The 16,726-nt window shown below is 38.0% G+C and overlaps 1 protein-coding gene across 1 annotated transcript in view; it reads right to left on the reverse strand.

The window, feature by feature from the left end:
* Positions 1 to 236: 236 nt before the first annotated feature.
* Positions 237 to 16,726, reverse strand: part of LOC141131882 (chloride anion exchanger-like) — a 119,294-nt gene continuing 102,804 nt past the window's right edge. The window contains exons 18-21 of the mRNA XM_073619672.1: positions 7,698 to 7,752; positions 4,148 to 4,293; positions 1,470 to 1,535; positions 237 to 260 (exon numbers count right to left, since the gene is read on the reverse strand). Of these exons, the coding sequence (XP_073475773.1) occupies positions 237 to 260; positions 1,470 to 1,535; positions 4,148 to 4,293; positions 7,698 to 7,752 (291 nt within the window). The remainder of the gene's footprint in view (positions 261 to 1,469; positions 1,536 to 4,147; positions 4,294 to 7,697; positions 7,753 to 16,726) is intronic.

Genomic DNA, 16,726 nt, shown 5'->3' on the forward strand with positions numbered 1-16,726 from the left:
TATTGATTGATAAGAAGAACATTTTGTTGCATATGTTGGTAAAAGAAAATAATGTACACAATGATTCCTATTAACAATAATGGCATAACATAGATAACATATTAGGTAAAATAACAGATAACAGATTGGTGTATTTAGGCTCCATTTTTACTCATCATATACAATATAAAGGACAGAAGCATTTGTGATTCCAGCAGAAAATGCTTCACTGATTTATCTATAATACAGTCAACAGGTTAGAATTTAGTTTCAGAGGAGACCTGGAAGAGAGAAAGACAATGTCAGTTCACAAGTATATATACAATAAAAAATATAAACAAAAGTTAATTGGGGAAATTCAATAAAGTCTTCGCAACACTTTTCTGGCAGTATGGACTTTTAAAATGGTCTTTGCTAGCTTAAAAAAAGTCCCTGCCGTCCATTTTGATGGCTTTATAAATACATGCTTCAGAGCCAGGTAGTTCTTATTAGTGCCACATTTACAGAATTTCACCATTACTGCATCAAATTCAAAATTAATTATCTCATGTTTGAAGATAATAAAACTGCAGGTAATTAAGACAAACTCTAAGTTGGCATACAGAGAGGCAGAGTACCTGTCTCTGTATGCTGTGTAGCAGACAACATATATGCTTCCACTACTTCCTGCCCTCCTCACCTGTCACTGCTTGTTAAGAACAATGTTGGCTTTTTGGCTGACAGCCTCTAGCCAACTAGTGATGTTGACTGTGGGTGGGGTTTGAGGAGGAAGCTGAGACATTAGTTCCCCATCAGGTCCACTCTCTCCTCTCTCTACAGCAGGTAGTAGGCAGATTCTATAGCCAATAGCAGGCTTTCTATTGGCTATGCATCTGCCCATTGCCTGCTGTTAATCACAAAGGAAGTGGACCTAATGGGAAACTAATGTTTGTGAATCCCCATCAGGCTCCACCCACCTGGCTTTACAACTCCTTGGCTGCTGCACTATCTGTGTGACAGCTGCAGTTGCAGGGAGGAAGCTCAGCTCCATTAAAGTGTAAGTAAACCCTCCTATCATTTTTAGCCAAGGAAGCTGCCATCTTGGCCTCTCTTTAATCTTCAATTGCCATGGTGCTGCACATATGATCAGTTATGACACCAGCCATTGGATGGTTTAACAGTTTGATTGAGAGTGCATCCAATGTGACAGTTAGCATTCCCTGCATACCGGGAATGTAAGCATTTTTTAAACTGTTAAATCGATGGGTTTACTTCCACTTTAAGCAAAGAGTTCCTGTACAGATGCTTGTATCAGTGCACCTCTGAATGTGGTGCATGCCTCAAAATTTATGTACCAGTTTACAACAGGTACATGACTTTGTCAACCTAAAAAGACATCTGTTGTTTGGGTCATGTCAGAGCTCTAAAGAATTTTTGTTGCAGTAGAGTATGCACACTAATTCAAAATGAGGGGTATCAAATATGAAGTCTGACATATTTATTTTACTTACAACGTGATCTTTGATGTAGTTGGTTCCATTTGTAACACCATATAAAGATAAAATGGTTCCAGGATCCTATGAATAACCAAAAAAGTTTAAATTCACAAGCAATGTCCACTTACATACATTGCAAACATACATACATATGAAGCAGACAGTAGGTGCACTTAGTGGGACTTACAACAGGGAGGAATTTTCCAACATAGTTTAATAAACCTTGGGAAATTCCTCCTTTTGTAAGTACCCACTACTGCCTGCTTTATATTTTAAATACTTTTTCCATGGATTGCACCCGGGCCAATATCTCTACAAGCTTGTGAAGTGGCCCACTTCTACACTATCTACATATATAACTTGCTCTTATATCACATCAGGCCTGGACTGGCCATAGGGCACACCGGACGTTTGCATGTCCTCTACAAAATCTAAAACTCCATACACTTGTCAGCACCGTACTAACACATCCTATGGATGGAAAACCCAGAACTTTTCTTTCAGCGACAAGGTACACTGGGGACCGATTTGGAGGGTGCACACAGCTGCACCAATCCACATGCAGGAGATACTGGTGTTGCTTGAACTTGTTACCTGGTAAGTGGAAGAAAGAGTGCCCGAACACTGTGTAATTTCAGGTAGTTCTGAATATTCTTTCCCCTAGTCAGGGAAGATGATGACCTGACTTTCCATCCCTGGGCATCATTGGCAATGTATAGTGCACCAATAACATAGACACATTACTAGAGTCAGCCATGTGTGTTTCCAGTGGATAGTGCATCTACCTCTATCCCATGGCACACCATTGTCTCGGGCTGCAACCTCTGTCTATATTTCAGTGACCTCAATAAAGTTGCGCAGAAAGACAACCTGTTGCCATAAGATGCTGTGCATGTCATGTTGCTGGAGACGGGCAGAAGCACGGCTTGGGAGAGAGAAAGGACTCCACCAGGCACCATTTTGGTTGTGGCAAAAGGGAAAAATAATGGAGGAGAGTTTCCTGGTGAGAGGTCACAGCCGGTCTCTTGTACAGACTGCAGGCTCCACATGGCAGCCTGCATTTAATGAATGGGCTTTGGGCTGTAATGTTTACCTACTTTATGCTGTATGCAATATCCAACCTCTGTTTTAACCTTCCCCTTTAAGGGCTGCTGTATAAAAGTGTGCTACAGAAAAAATGTCCGTTTCCAATAGCAACCAGTCAGAATGTATCATTTTCAAACATGGACTGCAGGAATGGCAGTTGATTGATCGCTTTGGGCAACAAGGAACTTTCCTATAACACACTATTTAAACTTCAGCCTTTGTGGTTCAGCCAATTTTGGTGTAGGATACATGTCTTGGCAAAGGCCTGTAAATTAAAGAGGGTACTGGTGGACTGACGACATGAAAATCAAAAACATTTATGTCTCCATGGCCTTCCTGGGGTTAAGGCTTTTTGTAGAGTAATGTGCAAAGTTAAAGTATAACTTTTTCGTTTTAGTTGTTAGGGATTGGAACACTTGTCAGATTTGTATTGCTGTGTGTGTCCCTGTTAGGGAGATTTACCCTGTTTGTTATGTTAATCATTATCATCAATAGTGAAAGTAAATCCTAAATGTTAGGTTGTCCTCAGAACAGTTATAGAGGGAAATCTTCCTATGGGGACACTAAATCTTGTGTCCCTGGTCAAAACTGAGAGTTCCTGGTTCTCTCACTTTGGAGGGATTTCTTCTGACTTGCTGTTTTGGCTATAGAACAGCAAGTGAAGGGATGTCTCTCCAATGGGACACAGGTTGCAAAAAATGTAACAGGGATTATAACCCTCCCTTACTTTATCAAAAATTTAAAGAAAAGTTTTGCCCTTATTTCTACTTGAAAGGCATGATTCAGGTAAAATTATTCCAGAGTCACTTCAGATTTGCCTGATGAAGGAAGTGGGGCCTCGTAAACACATTGTGGGCCGCCCCGTTTGTTCCCAGCTTCTGTTGGGTGCGTACGTGCTTGCTGGAGATGCCACCAGTTTCCATCTTCCACAATGCGTCCCGGTCATACTACTTGCAGCTTCTCCAGTCCATCCAGGCTGTTTGTTTGCTTTGCTCTTCGCACCCACCCTGTACACCAGACTCTGAAAGTTTGTATGGAAGTGACTATGTAATAATTTGACCTATCTCTTACTCCTGCTGATCTGGCATCCTTTCTTTCTGTTGCATGTTCCTGTGGGATTCCCATACCTGTAAGGAGCTGCCAGAGACTGCAGATAATAGTATCCACACTGTTTCTACATGGACCTTTTTGGATGCCACTATATTTTTGGACTTTGGGTTATTATTCATTGCCACTAATTGCTATCAGTTTATTGCTGTCTGTATATCAGTGGAGCACTGACTCACTGGCTGTTTTCAGCCTGTGTCTTTGTATCTTGAAAGGCATGATTGATTGCCTAGCAACTAAGGCAAGATGCAAGGAAGCAATGGTTGGAACTCTCATTCCTGCTAAGGTTGGAGCCATGCCTTCTATACGGATTATGTGATCATCCCCAGCCCTAACATTTGGAATACACTCTTTACTGAGAACTTCATGGTCCTTGCTGGAGGTGGGATCAAGCCCATGGTGCTTTCCCAGGACAATGAGAAGGTCCCGGCCAATTGACAAGTACTTTATCATGTATTCTTCATCTTAAACATACTATGAACATTTAAATCAGATGCTACCTTTTCTGGGTCACACTTGAATGCATCCTCTATGCCTTTTTTTTCAAGTACATCTAAAACTGCATCGTGGACAGTGACATAAAATATTGATGTTTTGATGTCTTTATCAAAAAATTCACTTCTCTTTAATTTGTCCAGAACGGAACCTGGGGAAACAAAATAAAACAAATGTTAAAACTAGTGGTTGCCTAAGACATTTCTATTTATCAACTTACCGGTATTTTAAATTTTGTGTTTTTGGACAACTCTTGTACTTATTGCATAGTCAAAATTTCTCCACAAATCATAATGATTTCATATTTCACCTATAGGATTATTGTTGAAGAAATCTGATTGCTTATTTTCCAGTCACAAATCATAAAAACATTGTGATGATAACATTTAAGTCCTCACAGTAGGGTATGAATCTCAAAATTGCAGTGTTTCAGTATTTTTAAGAGTCTAAGATGCATAACACTGATTACATGTACTCAGGCCATTCTATAAACCAAATATTGGACCAAAATGAGCTTTTTGTGTTTGCGCTTACTCCCTTTATAATCCATCAATAAATTAATACAATTTTAATAACACTTAAAACAACCTAGGTTGATTAACAATAATCTTTTCTAATTTAAAATTGCATATGTACAATTTTACACTAAGTTGCCACCCACTCTTGGAAGATATGCCCAAAATGAATATTTTACAAATTTATACAATATTCACATATAAATATATGTATTATACAAAATATATTATGGATACAATCCACCAAAGAATATATATTTCAGTGGGCTGTAAAAACCACCTCACCAAAAAATATGTATATACAAATCTGACATAAAAAGTATAATGTACAAACATTTGAAACTATCAAAAAAGGTAAATTTAAAATAAGAATAGTGATAAGCACCCCAAATATACCAACAAATAAATTATATAAAGTCCCCAGATATCATCTAATGAGGGTAGACTTAAATCCTGTATTAAATAATAGTAGATTGGGTTCAAACCAAAAAACATATACCCATAATTCAAAATAGAATACAAAACCACCCATAACAATTGTCTGAGGATCTTCAAAAATCAGTAATGAAACAATTGAGGTCTATATCAATGTTAAGACCAGATGGAGCAAAAGTGTTGAGCCCATTTATCCATCTGGTCTCATTTTGAGAGACCTGCTGATGCAAATCACTCCCCCTCTAATTTTTTACCACCCTATGTATACCATAGAAACTTAAAAGAGATGGGTCCCTATTATGTGCTAATCTAAAGTGATTGGATACACTGTGAACACAGTCTCTTTTGAATATTATAAACGTGTTCATTAACACATTTATAAAGACATCATGTGCTATGCGCTATGTATTTTAAGCTACAAGGGTCCTTTATATGTGAATATTGTATAAATTTGTAAAATATTAATTTTGGGCATATCTTCCAAGAGTAGGATTGGGTGGCAACTTGGTGTAAAAATGTACAAATGTGGTTTTATATTAGAAAAGATTGAAATTATTGTTAGTCAACCTAGGTTGTTTAAAGTGTTATTAAAATTGTATGATTTTATTGATGGATTATGAATAGCGTAAGCACCAACACACACAGCTCATTTTTGGACCAATATTTGGTTTATAAACTTAGTTTTTCCCACAGGATTATGTAAATTACCAATCATCAATGACTCTCTGTTATTTAAGACTCCAACAAAACGGCGACGGTTGAGCTTCCTGAGGATGCACTGCATGTGAAATGCATTGAGGCTTTGGCACTGACATCAAGTAAGGTCTTTCCCCCCACGTCATATCCAGTCTATTGGAACAGCTCTAGGAACACACGAGGGGGGGTGCAAGGAAACCTGGCACCTACCAAATGTGAGTGTATTTATTATATGATTACTGTTGTGATTTTTAATAAAACCTACTACACTATGATACTATCTCTGGGATTTCTTACTCACTCTTCTTGAGTGAACGAGAATTTAAATTAGAAACATCCACAAGTGAGCTGATGATTGGATTTCTTTGGTGAAGATTTGGGAGCCAGTGTTTTAATACATAAGGCTTGTTGGCTGCTTTGACAGTTGCTACCATCTGGTGAGTGTAAAATTCACTCCGTCACGTGGAAGAGCACTTTGTTATATTAAGAAGAAAAATCACTGTTTATGTTTATGCACATGATTTCACAAGATCACATGATTGGGGATTTCCTTATAAAATAGCTGGACTTTATATTACACATAAGGGCATTTTGATTGATTTTATCACAGGTTATTGTATATTAATTGAATAGAAGGGCTAGCGCCTACCTTTTGTTGCTTTTTGTATGGTTGAAGTGTCATACATTTAAAAGGGGCAGCTGCTCTTGCTCACATAGACTTTTTAAATTATAATTTATTTACTATTTTTGAAGGATGGTGCCCTCATAGTATTATTAGACTCTTGCGCATGTGCAGGAGTCAGTCATCCCTGCCCGCAGAGTCCTGGCCAGTAGTGTCAGCTGAACGGCGCATGCGCAGCTCATGTTACATGCTAGAGAAGACACCAAGCAGGCAGGTAGGTGCATCTTATTGTAGAAGAGACATTACATGTCTCTTTTGCAATAAAAAGCCTACCTGCTCACAGTTTGTGACTGTGGAACGTAGGTTCTGCTTTAAGATGATCAACTTATTAAGTTAATCAACCCTATTATTTCTCTATATATTTATTTATTATCACCAATTTGTTGTCATTTAAACTCTATTGTGTAGGTAATCAATAGATTATCAGTAACTGAACATCTTTGTCATAGATTAAATGGCTGGATAAGGCCATAGTACTATGTAGTATTTGTTTACCATGCTAACCTGAAGGATCAAATTGCATTGCCCAATTTTGCTATTAATAATTATGTGTGATCAGCCCAGACTATTTGCAGTCATTGTCCAGTGTAGGTTTCATTCCTTCTTTGATCAACCTCATCAATAGTTTCAAGGTGAAACATTAGATCACTCAAAATATTGCACATTTATCTCAGTGACATTAAAATAATAATGTATGATAAACAGCAAATAATCAGTGCAACAAAGAAGAGATGCAAATAGCAGTCTAGACATCAGTTCTCAATAATGAGTTCAAAGCCTCCAATTAACCAAGAAAAAAAAACATGTTACATTTTCGTCACACTCACTGTTTGACTTTTTGACTGTTGACTGTTTGACTTACTATAAAGCAAGATTGTTGTTTGTATCAAGAGTTTGTCATATTTTAGGTTGTCAGTAAAAAAAATGTGTTCTGTAAGTTAATTTTTTCTTGGTTTGTTGGTAGAAAAAGTTGTGTGGAGTTGGCAACCCTATGCTGATGCATATAATAAGTGCTAGGGAGTAGGGGACCTTTGCAAGGTAACACATAGAGAGTTCAATACAATAAATAAGTTAGAAAAGAAAATCAGAGTATTGCAAACTGAACCACATGTTTGTGAATAGGATAAAATGATACACAAAGGCATTCTTTTTAGACTGTGAATCTGCATTGCAAAAATCTAATTGGTTTTAGCAGATTCCAAATTTAATTTACAAAAGGATACTTACAATCAGCACCCGCAATATATGTGTCCACTTCAACTTTATTGAATTCCTTTAATATCTATTAAAAATAATGAAAAGGAAATTGCTATAAAAAATAAGTGCCAGGCATAGAGCATTTTCTATCCTGTAACTAATTCAGATATAGAGTATTAAGTATAATTTTGCTATGGTTATACATTCCATGTGTAGAAAAACAATTGCGTTATTTATTCCTAGTTGTCCAGTTGTCTGAATTGTGTTTAGTTGTGGTCATAGTGGAACAAACTTTAAAAACATTAATGTTATTACACTTTATGTATCCTGAGGTTAGTTCCTTGGACTTAAACATTTTTGTAGAAAATAATAGACTGTGAACAAACATCTACAAAAAAGAAGCCGACTGTAACAGTTCTAGAATTCTAGCTGTCATCTTCTAAAATGCGTAATGAACATTCCAAGAGGCCAATTTATACATCTAAGGTGTACATGCAGTAAAGTGACAAAGAGCTGACTTTACAATTTAGTGAGAAAGGGTATATTACAAGAGAACGTAATTGGCCAATCCTAAAGCACAAACATAGTTTGTTGGAACTATAATCAGAAAGGCTGATGTTTATTTTTAAGGACAATAATCTGAGTCTTACACCATCTACATGGGCAAAAACTAAGACGACACATACTCTAAGAAATAAGATAACATTTACGAGTAATGTATGTATGCCATGCAAACAAGCTACAAGGAGTGGTAAATGAAGGGCTTTACAATGTAACAGGGTAAAAGGAAATATCATATTAAAAGTTATATTACCTTTACCACCAAAGAAGTTATCTATGGTATATAATGCCCGTGCAAGGAGTTAAGAATAAAAATGTAAAAAACCAAGGAACATTTCTGTAACATCCTATCAAGAAATGTTAAATCCCCACCCTCTAAACATTTTAAAACAATGGATAAAGGTAGTTTTAAAGGATCTAATTAAGTGTAATAGAGGCAGTGAAAACAACTTGGCAAGGAGGCATTTATATGTATAAGATGTTGAGACAAGAATCTAAATAGATTTATGAAATGGACATTATTTCTCCTAAAGGATTAAACATGAATATAATATTATTTGCATTTGAATAGAATTTAGAGTTTAATATTTGTTTTAATATTTTTAGCTTTTAAACTATTTACATATTCTTCTAATAAAGATTATCTTTCTTTTTAATAAATACTAATTTTATATGGCTTTGACCAATAAATGGACCCAGCAGACAATCTGTTAGATAGAAAGTCTGACCACTGGCCTGCACAGCCATTCTTGAGAAAAAGAGCTGATTTGTCTAAACACATCTGTTGCGACACTGTGCTGTATGCAAACCAACTGAGTGACATCACATCAAGGAAATGTAGGTCTCAATACACTGTTTGTATCAAAACATAGGGAGAGAATGGTGTTGCGACCATCCAGCACACCTACTCTGTGTATTACTGCAACTAGCAATGAACAGTTTACAAAGGGTATAAAGGTAAAGGGTGTCCTTTTTTTTAACCACTTGACCTCTGGAAGATTTACCCCCTTCATGACTATGCTATACAGCACTGTGTTACATTACTTTTACTGACTATTGCGCTGTTATAACGCTGTGAATAAAATGTATGTCATTTTATAAGACACGTGGCTATTCACTAAAATTAGAAGAATAGCGGTTTAACCTTAAACTGCGTAGAAGGTTCTTTACTGTGAGAGCGGTTAGGATGTGGAATTCTCTTCCACAGGTAGTGGTTTCAGTGGGGAGCATCAATAATTTCAAAAAACTATTAGATAGGCACCTGAACAACCACAACATACAGGGATATACAATGTAATACTGACATATAATCACACACATAGGTTGGACTTGATGGACTTGCGTCTTTTTTCAACCTCACCTACTACGTAACGATGTAACTATGTCATTTTTTTCCCACAAATAGAGCTTTCTTTTGGTGGTATTTGATCACCACTGCATTTTTTATTTTTTGCGCCGCTATAAAAAGACTGACAATTTTGAAAATAAAAAACTATATTTTTTACTTTCTGCTATAAAACATATCCAATAAAAAAATAAATAAAATTAGATTTCTTCTCAAATTTAGACCACAATATATTCTGCTACATATTTCTGATTTTAAAAATCCCAATAAGCGTATATTAATTGGTTTGCGCAAAAGTTAGAGTCTACAAACTATTGTATATATGCTAAAATTTGTATTTATTTATACATATAGTAATGGCGGTGAGCAGCGACTTTTAGTGGGAGTGCGATATTGCAGAGGACAATCTGACACTAACTGCCACTTTGTGGGAACCAGTGACACTACTACAGTGATCAGTGCTAAAAATATGCACTATCACTGTACCAATAACACTGGCTGGGAAGGGGTTACACATCTAAGGCGATAAAAGGGTTAACTGTGCGCCTAACCAGTGTTTTTGTGTACACAGCATGCTGTTTTTACTAAGGGAGGTGCTAAATTTTATTCCCTACTTTGCAGGGAAACAAAATCCAGCACATCAAGCACAAAATCCAGCAAATCCAGCAGTGAAACAAAATCCAGCACAAAATCCAGCACATCCCCAAATCCAATTGCAGCAGAAGCCACAGGCTGACGGCACAAGCGCATGCCCCCTGCCAGGAAGTGCAGAATCACGTATCTATACTGTACACGTTTCTGCATAGAACAGCCAACCTGTAGCAATAAATCTGCTATAGGGCGGTTGGCAAGCAGTTAAAGAACTGACTATTTACATATTATGTATTCTTGAACTTTTTTGGATTTAGAGGTGACCTGTCATTGTCAAAAGATTACATATTGAGCATTATCCCTATGGATGCAGCAACATTCTGACGTATTGTTTGAAGTTAGTTACATAAAATAACATTTATTTTCAATCAATGCTGTAAACATTTTATGAAAAAAAGTATTTTTAAAGGCGAGTGCCGCATGATAAATTAGATATGATATTTATGTATGATTATTCTTAGAGGTGGTCAGTTATCACTCAGCTGCTGCCGTTACACTTTTCAATTAGTGTGCTAAGAGAATATTAGCTTATAATTTTACATTCCTGTTAGCTATAGTAATCAAATAATAATAATCAAATAGTAATTAATATATTGTATATAGCAAAATGAAGAAGATTATAAATAGGTTGTAGATAGAAGGCAAAGCTGGCTATAGACATTATGTGGTGGATTAGTTTGTGAACATGATCCAACTACTTAACCTATTACTGCCGGTCAAATTTTCCTTTTTCTCATATACTAAAATGCACATTAGTGATTAAAAACGTACTAATGAAAACAATATATTTTTGTGAAGAAAAGGACCTTTAGAGTATGAAGATGGTAATCTCATATTTTTATAGTACACAGTATTTGCACAAATGTTTATAAAATCTATTTTTCATACTAAAAAATATGAGACTGCGATAAGGTAACAAATATTAAATATATCTATTGTCAGGATCATATGTTCTTGTGAAACCCCAGAATAACACAATACCCAAAACTGTAAATCAGCAATTCTCTAAGACGCTGCAGTCAAACACATGCATGTGTACACCTATTACAATCACAAGGGGGCTGGCAACCTACATATATTACACGGGCAAAGACAGGTATTCTTTTTAACCCCCAGCCCAGATTGCTACCACTGGTATACTGATCCTATGAATTCCGCAGTCCTAAGAGCTGAGCACCTCTGGGCTCATATCACAGATGAGACTCTTCTTCCTGATTTTCCCCCTCAGTGTTACAGTGGCTTCTGGAAATGAGAGTGCTCTGGATATATAGTCTTCTTTTATAGAGGAAAGAGTTTCTCTTTCAGGTTGTTAATATGATTCCATACTTTACTTTGCTAAAAAAAAAAAAGTAATCTATACGGTGGAAAAACCTGAACCTCAAAAGCTTTTCCAAAACCTTGATTAATGCAGCGCTACTGCTTTCCAAAGCCACTTGTGAATCTAGGGAATGTCTCAACAAATTTGGCAAAGTGTAGGATGCATTACTGAACTTGCACCAAACACACCTACATCCAGCTGATACCTTATCAATGTTGCCAAGTAAATTGAGTTATATTTACCTAGTATCTGAAGTATTAGGGCAAACTGCTGTTAAAGATTAGATGTACTGTACAGAAGGTATAAAGAGCGCCCTATATTATGCCAATTAGGCCTGTGTGGTCTGGGAAATGAAATATCAGCTGAATTCACCAGACGTACTCCAAATACTGGTTAAAAGGGTAAGACTGGACATGCACAGAGCAAATCTCTCGATTCCCCCATCAACACAGACAGAATCCCTCCTGCTGAGCCATTGTCCTCTCCTGGTGGGGGAAGCCACCAGGAGAAGACAATGATTATTGCTAGCGGCTATAGTTGATTGAAAGGGGAAAAGACAAACCAAAAACTAACTTGCAACTTAAATAATTTGTAAAGACGGGGGTTTCTTTTTGTTTTGTACCTTAATACATTCTCTGCATTAAGGTAAATATCCCCCCCCAGCTCCCCCTAAATACTTCCTTGAGTCTGATCTTGATCCAGCACTGTGCCCGAGTGCTGCTCTCTCTCTCTCTCTCTCTCTCTCTCTCTCTCTCTCTCACTCCTCAATGGACAAGGAATCTGCAAGATCCATTGGCTCCTGCTGCTAATAATCAAATCCAGGGAGGAGGGAGTGGGGGAGTCTGAAATTTCAGACTTTAGGCATCCTATGCAACAAAAATACAATTTTTGGCCAGATACTGTTGCCTTATGAGTTTATGTGAAATATCCATTAACCACTTCAGCCCCGGAAGGATTTACCCCCTTCCTGACCAGAGCACTTTTTACAATTTGGCACTGCGTCGCTTTAACTGCTAATTGCGCGGTCATGCAATGCTGTAACCAAACGAAATTTGCGTCCTTTTCTTCCCACAAATAGAGCTTTCTTTTGATGGTATTTGATCACCTCTGCCGTTTTTATTTTTTGCGCTATACACGGAAAAAGACCGAAAATTTTGAAAAAAAATGATATTTTCTACTTTTTGTTCTAAAAAAAATCCAATAAACTCAATTTTAGTCATACATTTAGGCCAAAATGTATTTGGCCACATGTCTTTGGTAAAAAAAATGTGAATAAGTGTATATTTATTGGTTTGCGCAAAAGTTATAGCGCCTACAAACTAGGGTACATTTTCTGGAATTTACACAGTCTTTAATTTATGACTGCCTATGTCATTTCTTGAGGTGCTAAAATGACAGGGCAGTACAAAACCCCCACAAATGACCCCATTTTGGAAAGTAGACACCCCAAGGAAATTGCTGAGAGGCATGTTGAGCCCATTGAATATTCATTTTTTTTGTCCCAAGTGATTGAATAATGAAAAAAAAAAAAAAAAAAAAAAAAAATTACAAAAAGTTGTCACTAAATGATATATTGCTCACACAGGCCATGGGCCTATGTGGAATTGCACCCCAAAATACATTTAGCTGCTTCTCCTGAGTATGGGGATACCACATGTGTGGGACTTTTTGGGAGCCTAGCCGCATACGGGGCCCCGAAAACCAATCACTGCCTTCAGGATTTCTAAGGGCGTACATTTTTGATTTTACTCCTCACTACCTATCACAGTTTTGAAGGCCATAAAATGCCTAGATGGCACAAACCCCCCCCAAATGACCCCATTTTGGAAAGTAGACACCCCAAGCTATTTGCTGAGAGGCATGTTGAGTCCATGGAATATTTTATATTTTGACACAAGTTGCGGGAAAGTGACAATTTATTTATTTATTTTTTTTTTTTTGCACAAAGTTGTCACTAAATGATATATTGCTCACACAGGTCATGGTCATATGTGGAATTGCACCCCAAAATACATTCTGCTGCTTCTCTTGAGTACGGGGATACCACATGTGTGGGACTTTTTAGGAGCCTAGCCGCGTACGGGACCCCGAAAACCAATCACCGCCTTCAGGATTTCTAAGGGTGTACATTTTTGATTTCACTCTTCACTGCCTATCACAGTTTCGGAGGCCATGGAATGCCCAGGTAGCACAAAACCCCCCCAAATGACCCCATTTTGGAAAGTAGACACCCCAAGCTATTTGCTGAGAGGCATGGTGAGTATTTTGCAGCTCTCATTTGTTTTTGAAAATGAAGAAAGACAAAAAAAAAAATTTTTTTTTTCTTTTTTTAATTTTCAAAACTTTGTGACAAAAAGTGAGGTCTGCAAAATACTCACTATACCTCTCAGCAAATAGCTTGGGGTGTCTACTTTCCAAAATGGGGTCATTTGGGGGGGGGTTTGTGCCACCTGGGCATTCCATGGCCTCCGAGACTGTGATAGGCAGTGAAGAGTGAAATCAAAAATTTACGCCCTTAGAAAGCCTGAAGGCGGTGCTTGGTTTTCGGGGTCCCATACGTGGCTAGGCTCCCAAAAAGTCTCACACATGTGGTATCCCCGTACTCAGGAGAAGCAACAGAATGTATTTTGGGGTGTAATTTCACATATTCCCATGGCATGTTTGAGCAATATATCATTTAGTGACAACTTTGTGCAAAAAAAAAAAAAAATAATAATAATTTGTCTCTTTCCCGCAACTTGTGTCACAATATAAAATATTCCATGGACTCGACATGCCTCTCAGCAAATAGCTTGGGGTGTCTACTTTCCAAAATGGGGTCATTTGGGGGGGTTTGAACTGTCCTGGCATTTTATGCACAACATTTAGAAGCTTATGTCACACATCACCCACTCTTCTAACCACTTGAAGACAAAGCCCTTTCTGACACTTTTTGATTACATGAAAAAATTATTTTTTTTTGCAAGAAAATTACTTTGAACCCCCACACATTATATATTTTTTTAAAGCAAATGCCCTACAGATTAAAATGGTGGGTGTTTAATTTTTTTTTTTCACACAGTATTTGCGCAGCGATTTTTCAAACGCATTTTTTGGGGAAAAAACACACTTTTTTACATTTTAATGCACTAAAACACACTATATTGCCCAAATGTTTGATGAAATAAAAAAGATGATCTTAGGCCGAGTACATGGATACCAAACATGACATGCTTTACAACTGCGCACAAACGTGCAGTGACAACAAAATAAATACATTTTTAAAAGCCTTTAAAAGCCTTTACAGGTTACCACTTTAGATTTACAGAGGAGGTCTACTGCTAAAATTACTGCCCTCGATCTGACCGTCGCGGTGATACCTCACATGCATGGTGCAATTGCTGTTTACATTTGACGCCAGACCGACGCTTGCGTTCGCCTTAGCGCGAGAGCAGGGGGGACAGGGGTGCTTTTTTTTTTTTTTTTTTTTTCTTTATTATTTTTTTGCTTTTTTATCTTATTTTAAAACTGTTCCTTTCATTTTTTTTTTTTTTTTAATCATTTTTATTGTTATCTCAGGGAATGTAAATATCCCCTATGATAGCAATAGGTAGTGACAGGTACTCTTTTTTGAAAAAATTGGGGTCTATTAGACCCTAGATTTCTCCTCTGCCCTCAAAGCATCTGACCACACCAAGATCGGTGTGATAAAATGCTTCCCCAATTTCCCAATGGCGCTATTTACATCCGGCGAAATCTAAGTCATAAAATGCTCGTAGCTTCCGGTTTCTTAGGCCATAGAGATGTTTGGAGCCACTCTGGTCTCTGATCAGGTCTATGGTCAGCTGGCTGAATCACCGGCTGCATTCTCAGGTTCCCTGTTGAGACAGGAGAGCCAGAGAAAAACACGGAAGACGGTGGTGGGGGGGGGGGATTCTCTCCCACTGCTTGTAAAAGCAGTCTAGAGGCTAATTAGCCGCTAGGATTGCTTCTACATGAAAGCCGACCACTGGCTGAAAAGAATGATACCAAGATGATACCTAAACCTGCAAGCATCATTCTGGTATAACCACTCAAAGTCGTGAATGCTGTACTCAGACAAAAATATGGTTAACAATAAAGCACAGTAAACGGTAAAGTATAAAAAATTGCAGACCTGAAAAGCAAACATGATAAAACATAATAACAATAAAACATTGCAGAATAGAATACAGTAAAAAAGAGCAGAACAATAGAGAGAATAGAGAGAGAGAGAATAGAGAGAGAACAATAAAACGACAACTATTATTTTTTATTTTATATTTTTGTTTGTGTTTTTTTTTTTTTTTTTTTTACACTTTTTTTGTAACTGTAACTTTTATAACTGTAACCGGTTCCAGGTTCGGGTCTCTCAAAATGCAATGGCATCTTGGGAGACCCTGTGAAAGTGTGTCCTAGTCTGTGCAATGCTGTACCCTACGCTAATACTCAGCTAGTGAATGGTAGCGTTCAAAACATTCACCAATGCAAAGTCCAGGATTGTCAGGACAGGAGGGACAATAATAGCGGGTGTCACGCCTATATCCGCGCTTGCTGCAGACACAACATCTTTTTGGGGGGGGTTCGTTGGGTAGGGGTACTCGGGAGGACATAAAAATGCCTCTCATGCAGCCGACTGCATTTGGTTGGGGATGTGAATGGGGGAAGTACGGGCGCTGCAGAAGTGGTGGGTTCCCAATTAGGATTGGCGAATGCAGCAGGAAGGGCACTATGGGCATGACGGGCCTGTGTTTGTCTTCTTGGTGGCAGCGGGACACTACTTGTGCTTGCCACCTCACCAGCTTGAACTGCATTTATGGGACTCGCCACGTCACCAAGTGTTACTGCAGTGCTGGTTTGACTACGACCGGGGTGTACTAGGCCGCTGGCGCTTGCCAGTTCACCAAAACGCTACCAAAAAAACTGTTAACGATCGCAGGGATCAGGCCTGACTCTGCGAACGCTGCAGTTATGCATTTAGTGTTTTGTAAGTGACAGTGATCGATCGATACTGCACTTGGGTGGGCTGGGCTGGGCCGGGCGGAGGGGCAAAACGCAGGTGCTAGCAGGTATCTGGGCTGATCCCGCTAACACTGCGTTTTTGGGAACCCTAAACTGCTGGGGACGCCAGTATAGATCTGATCGGATCAGATATTGATCAGTTCAGATACTATACCACTAAGGGAG

This window comes from Aquarana catesbeiana, linkage group LG03 (genome assembly GCF_042186555.1).
Source record: "Aquarana catesbeiana isolate 2022-GZ linkage group LG03, ASM4218655v1, whole genome shotgun sequence".
Taxonomy (NCBI): Eukaryota; Metazoa; Chordata; class Amphibia; order Anura; family Ranidae; genus Aquarana; species Aquarana catesbeiana.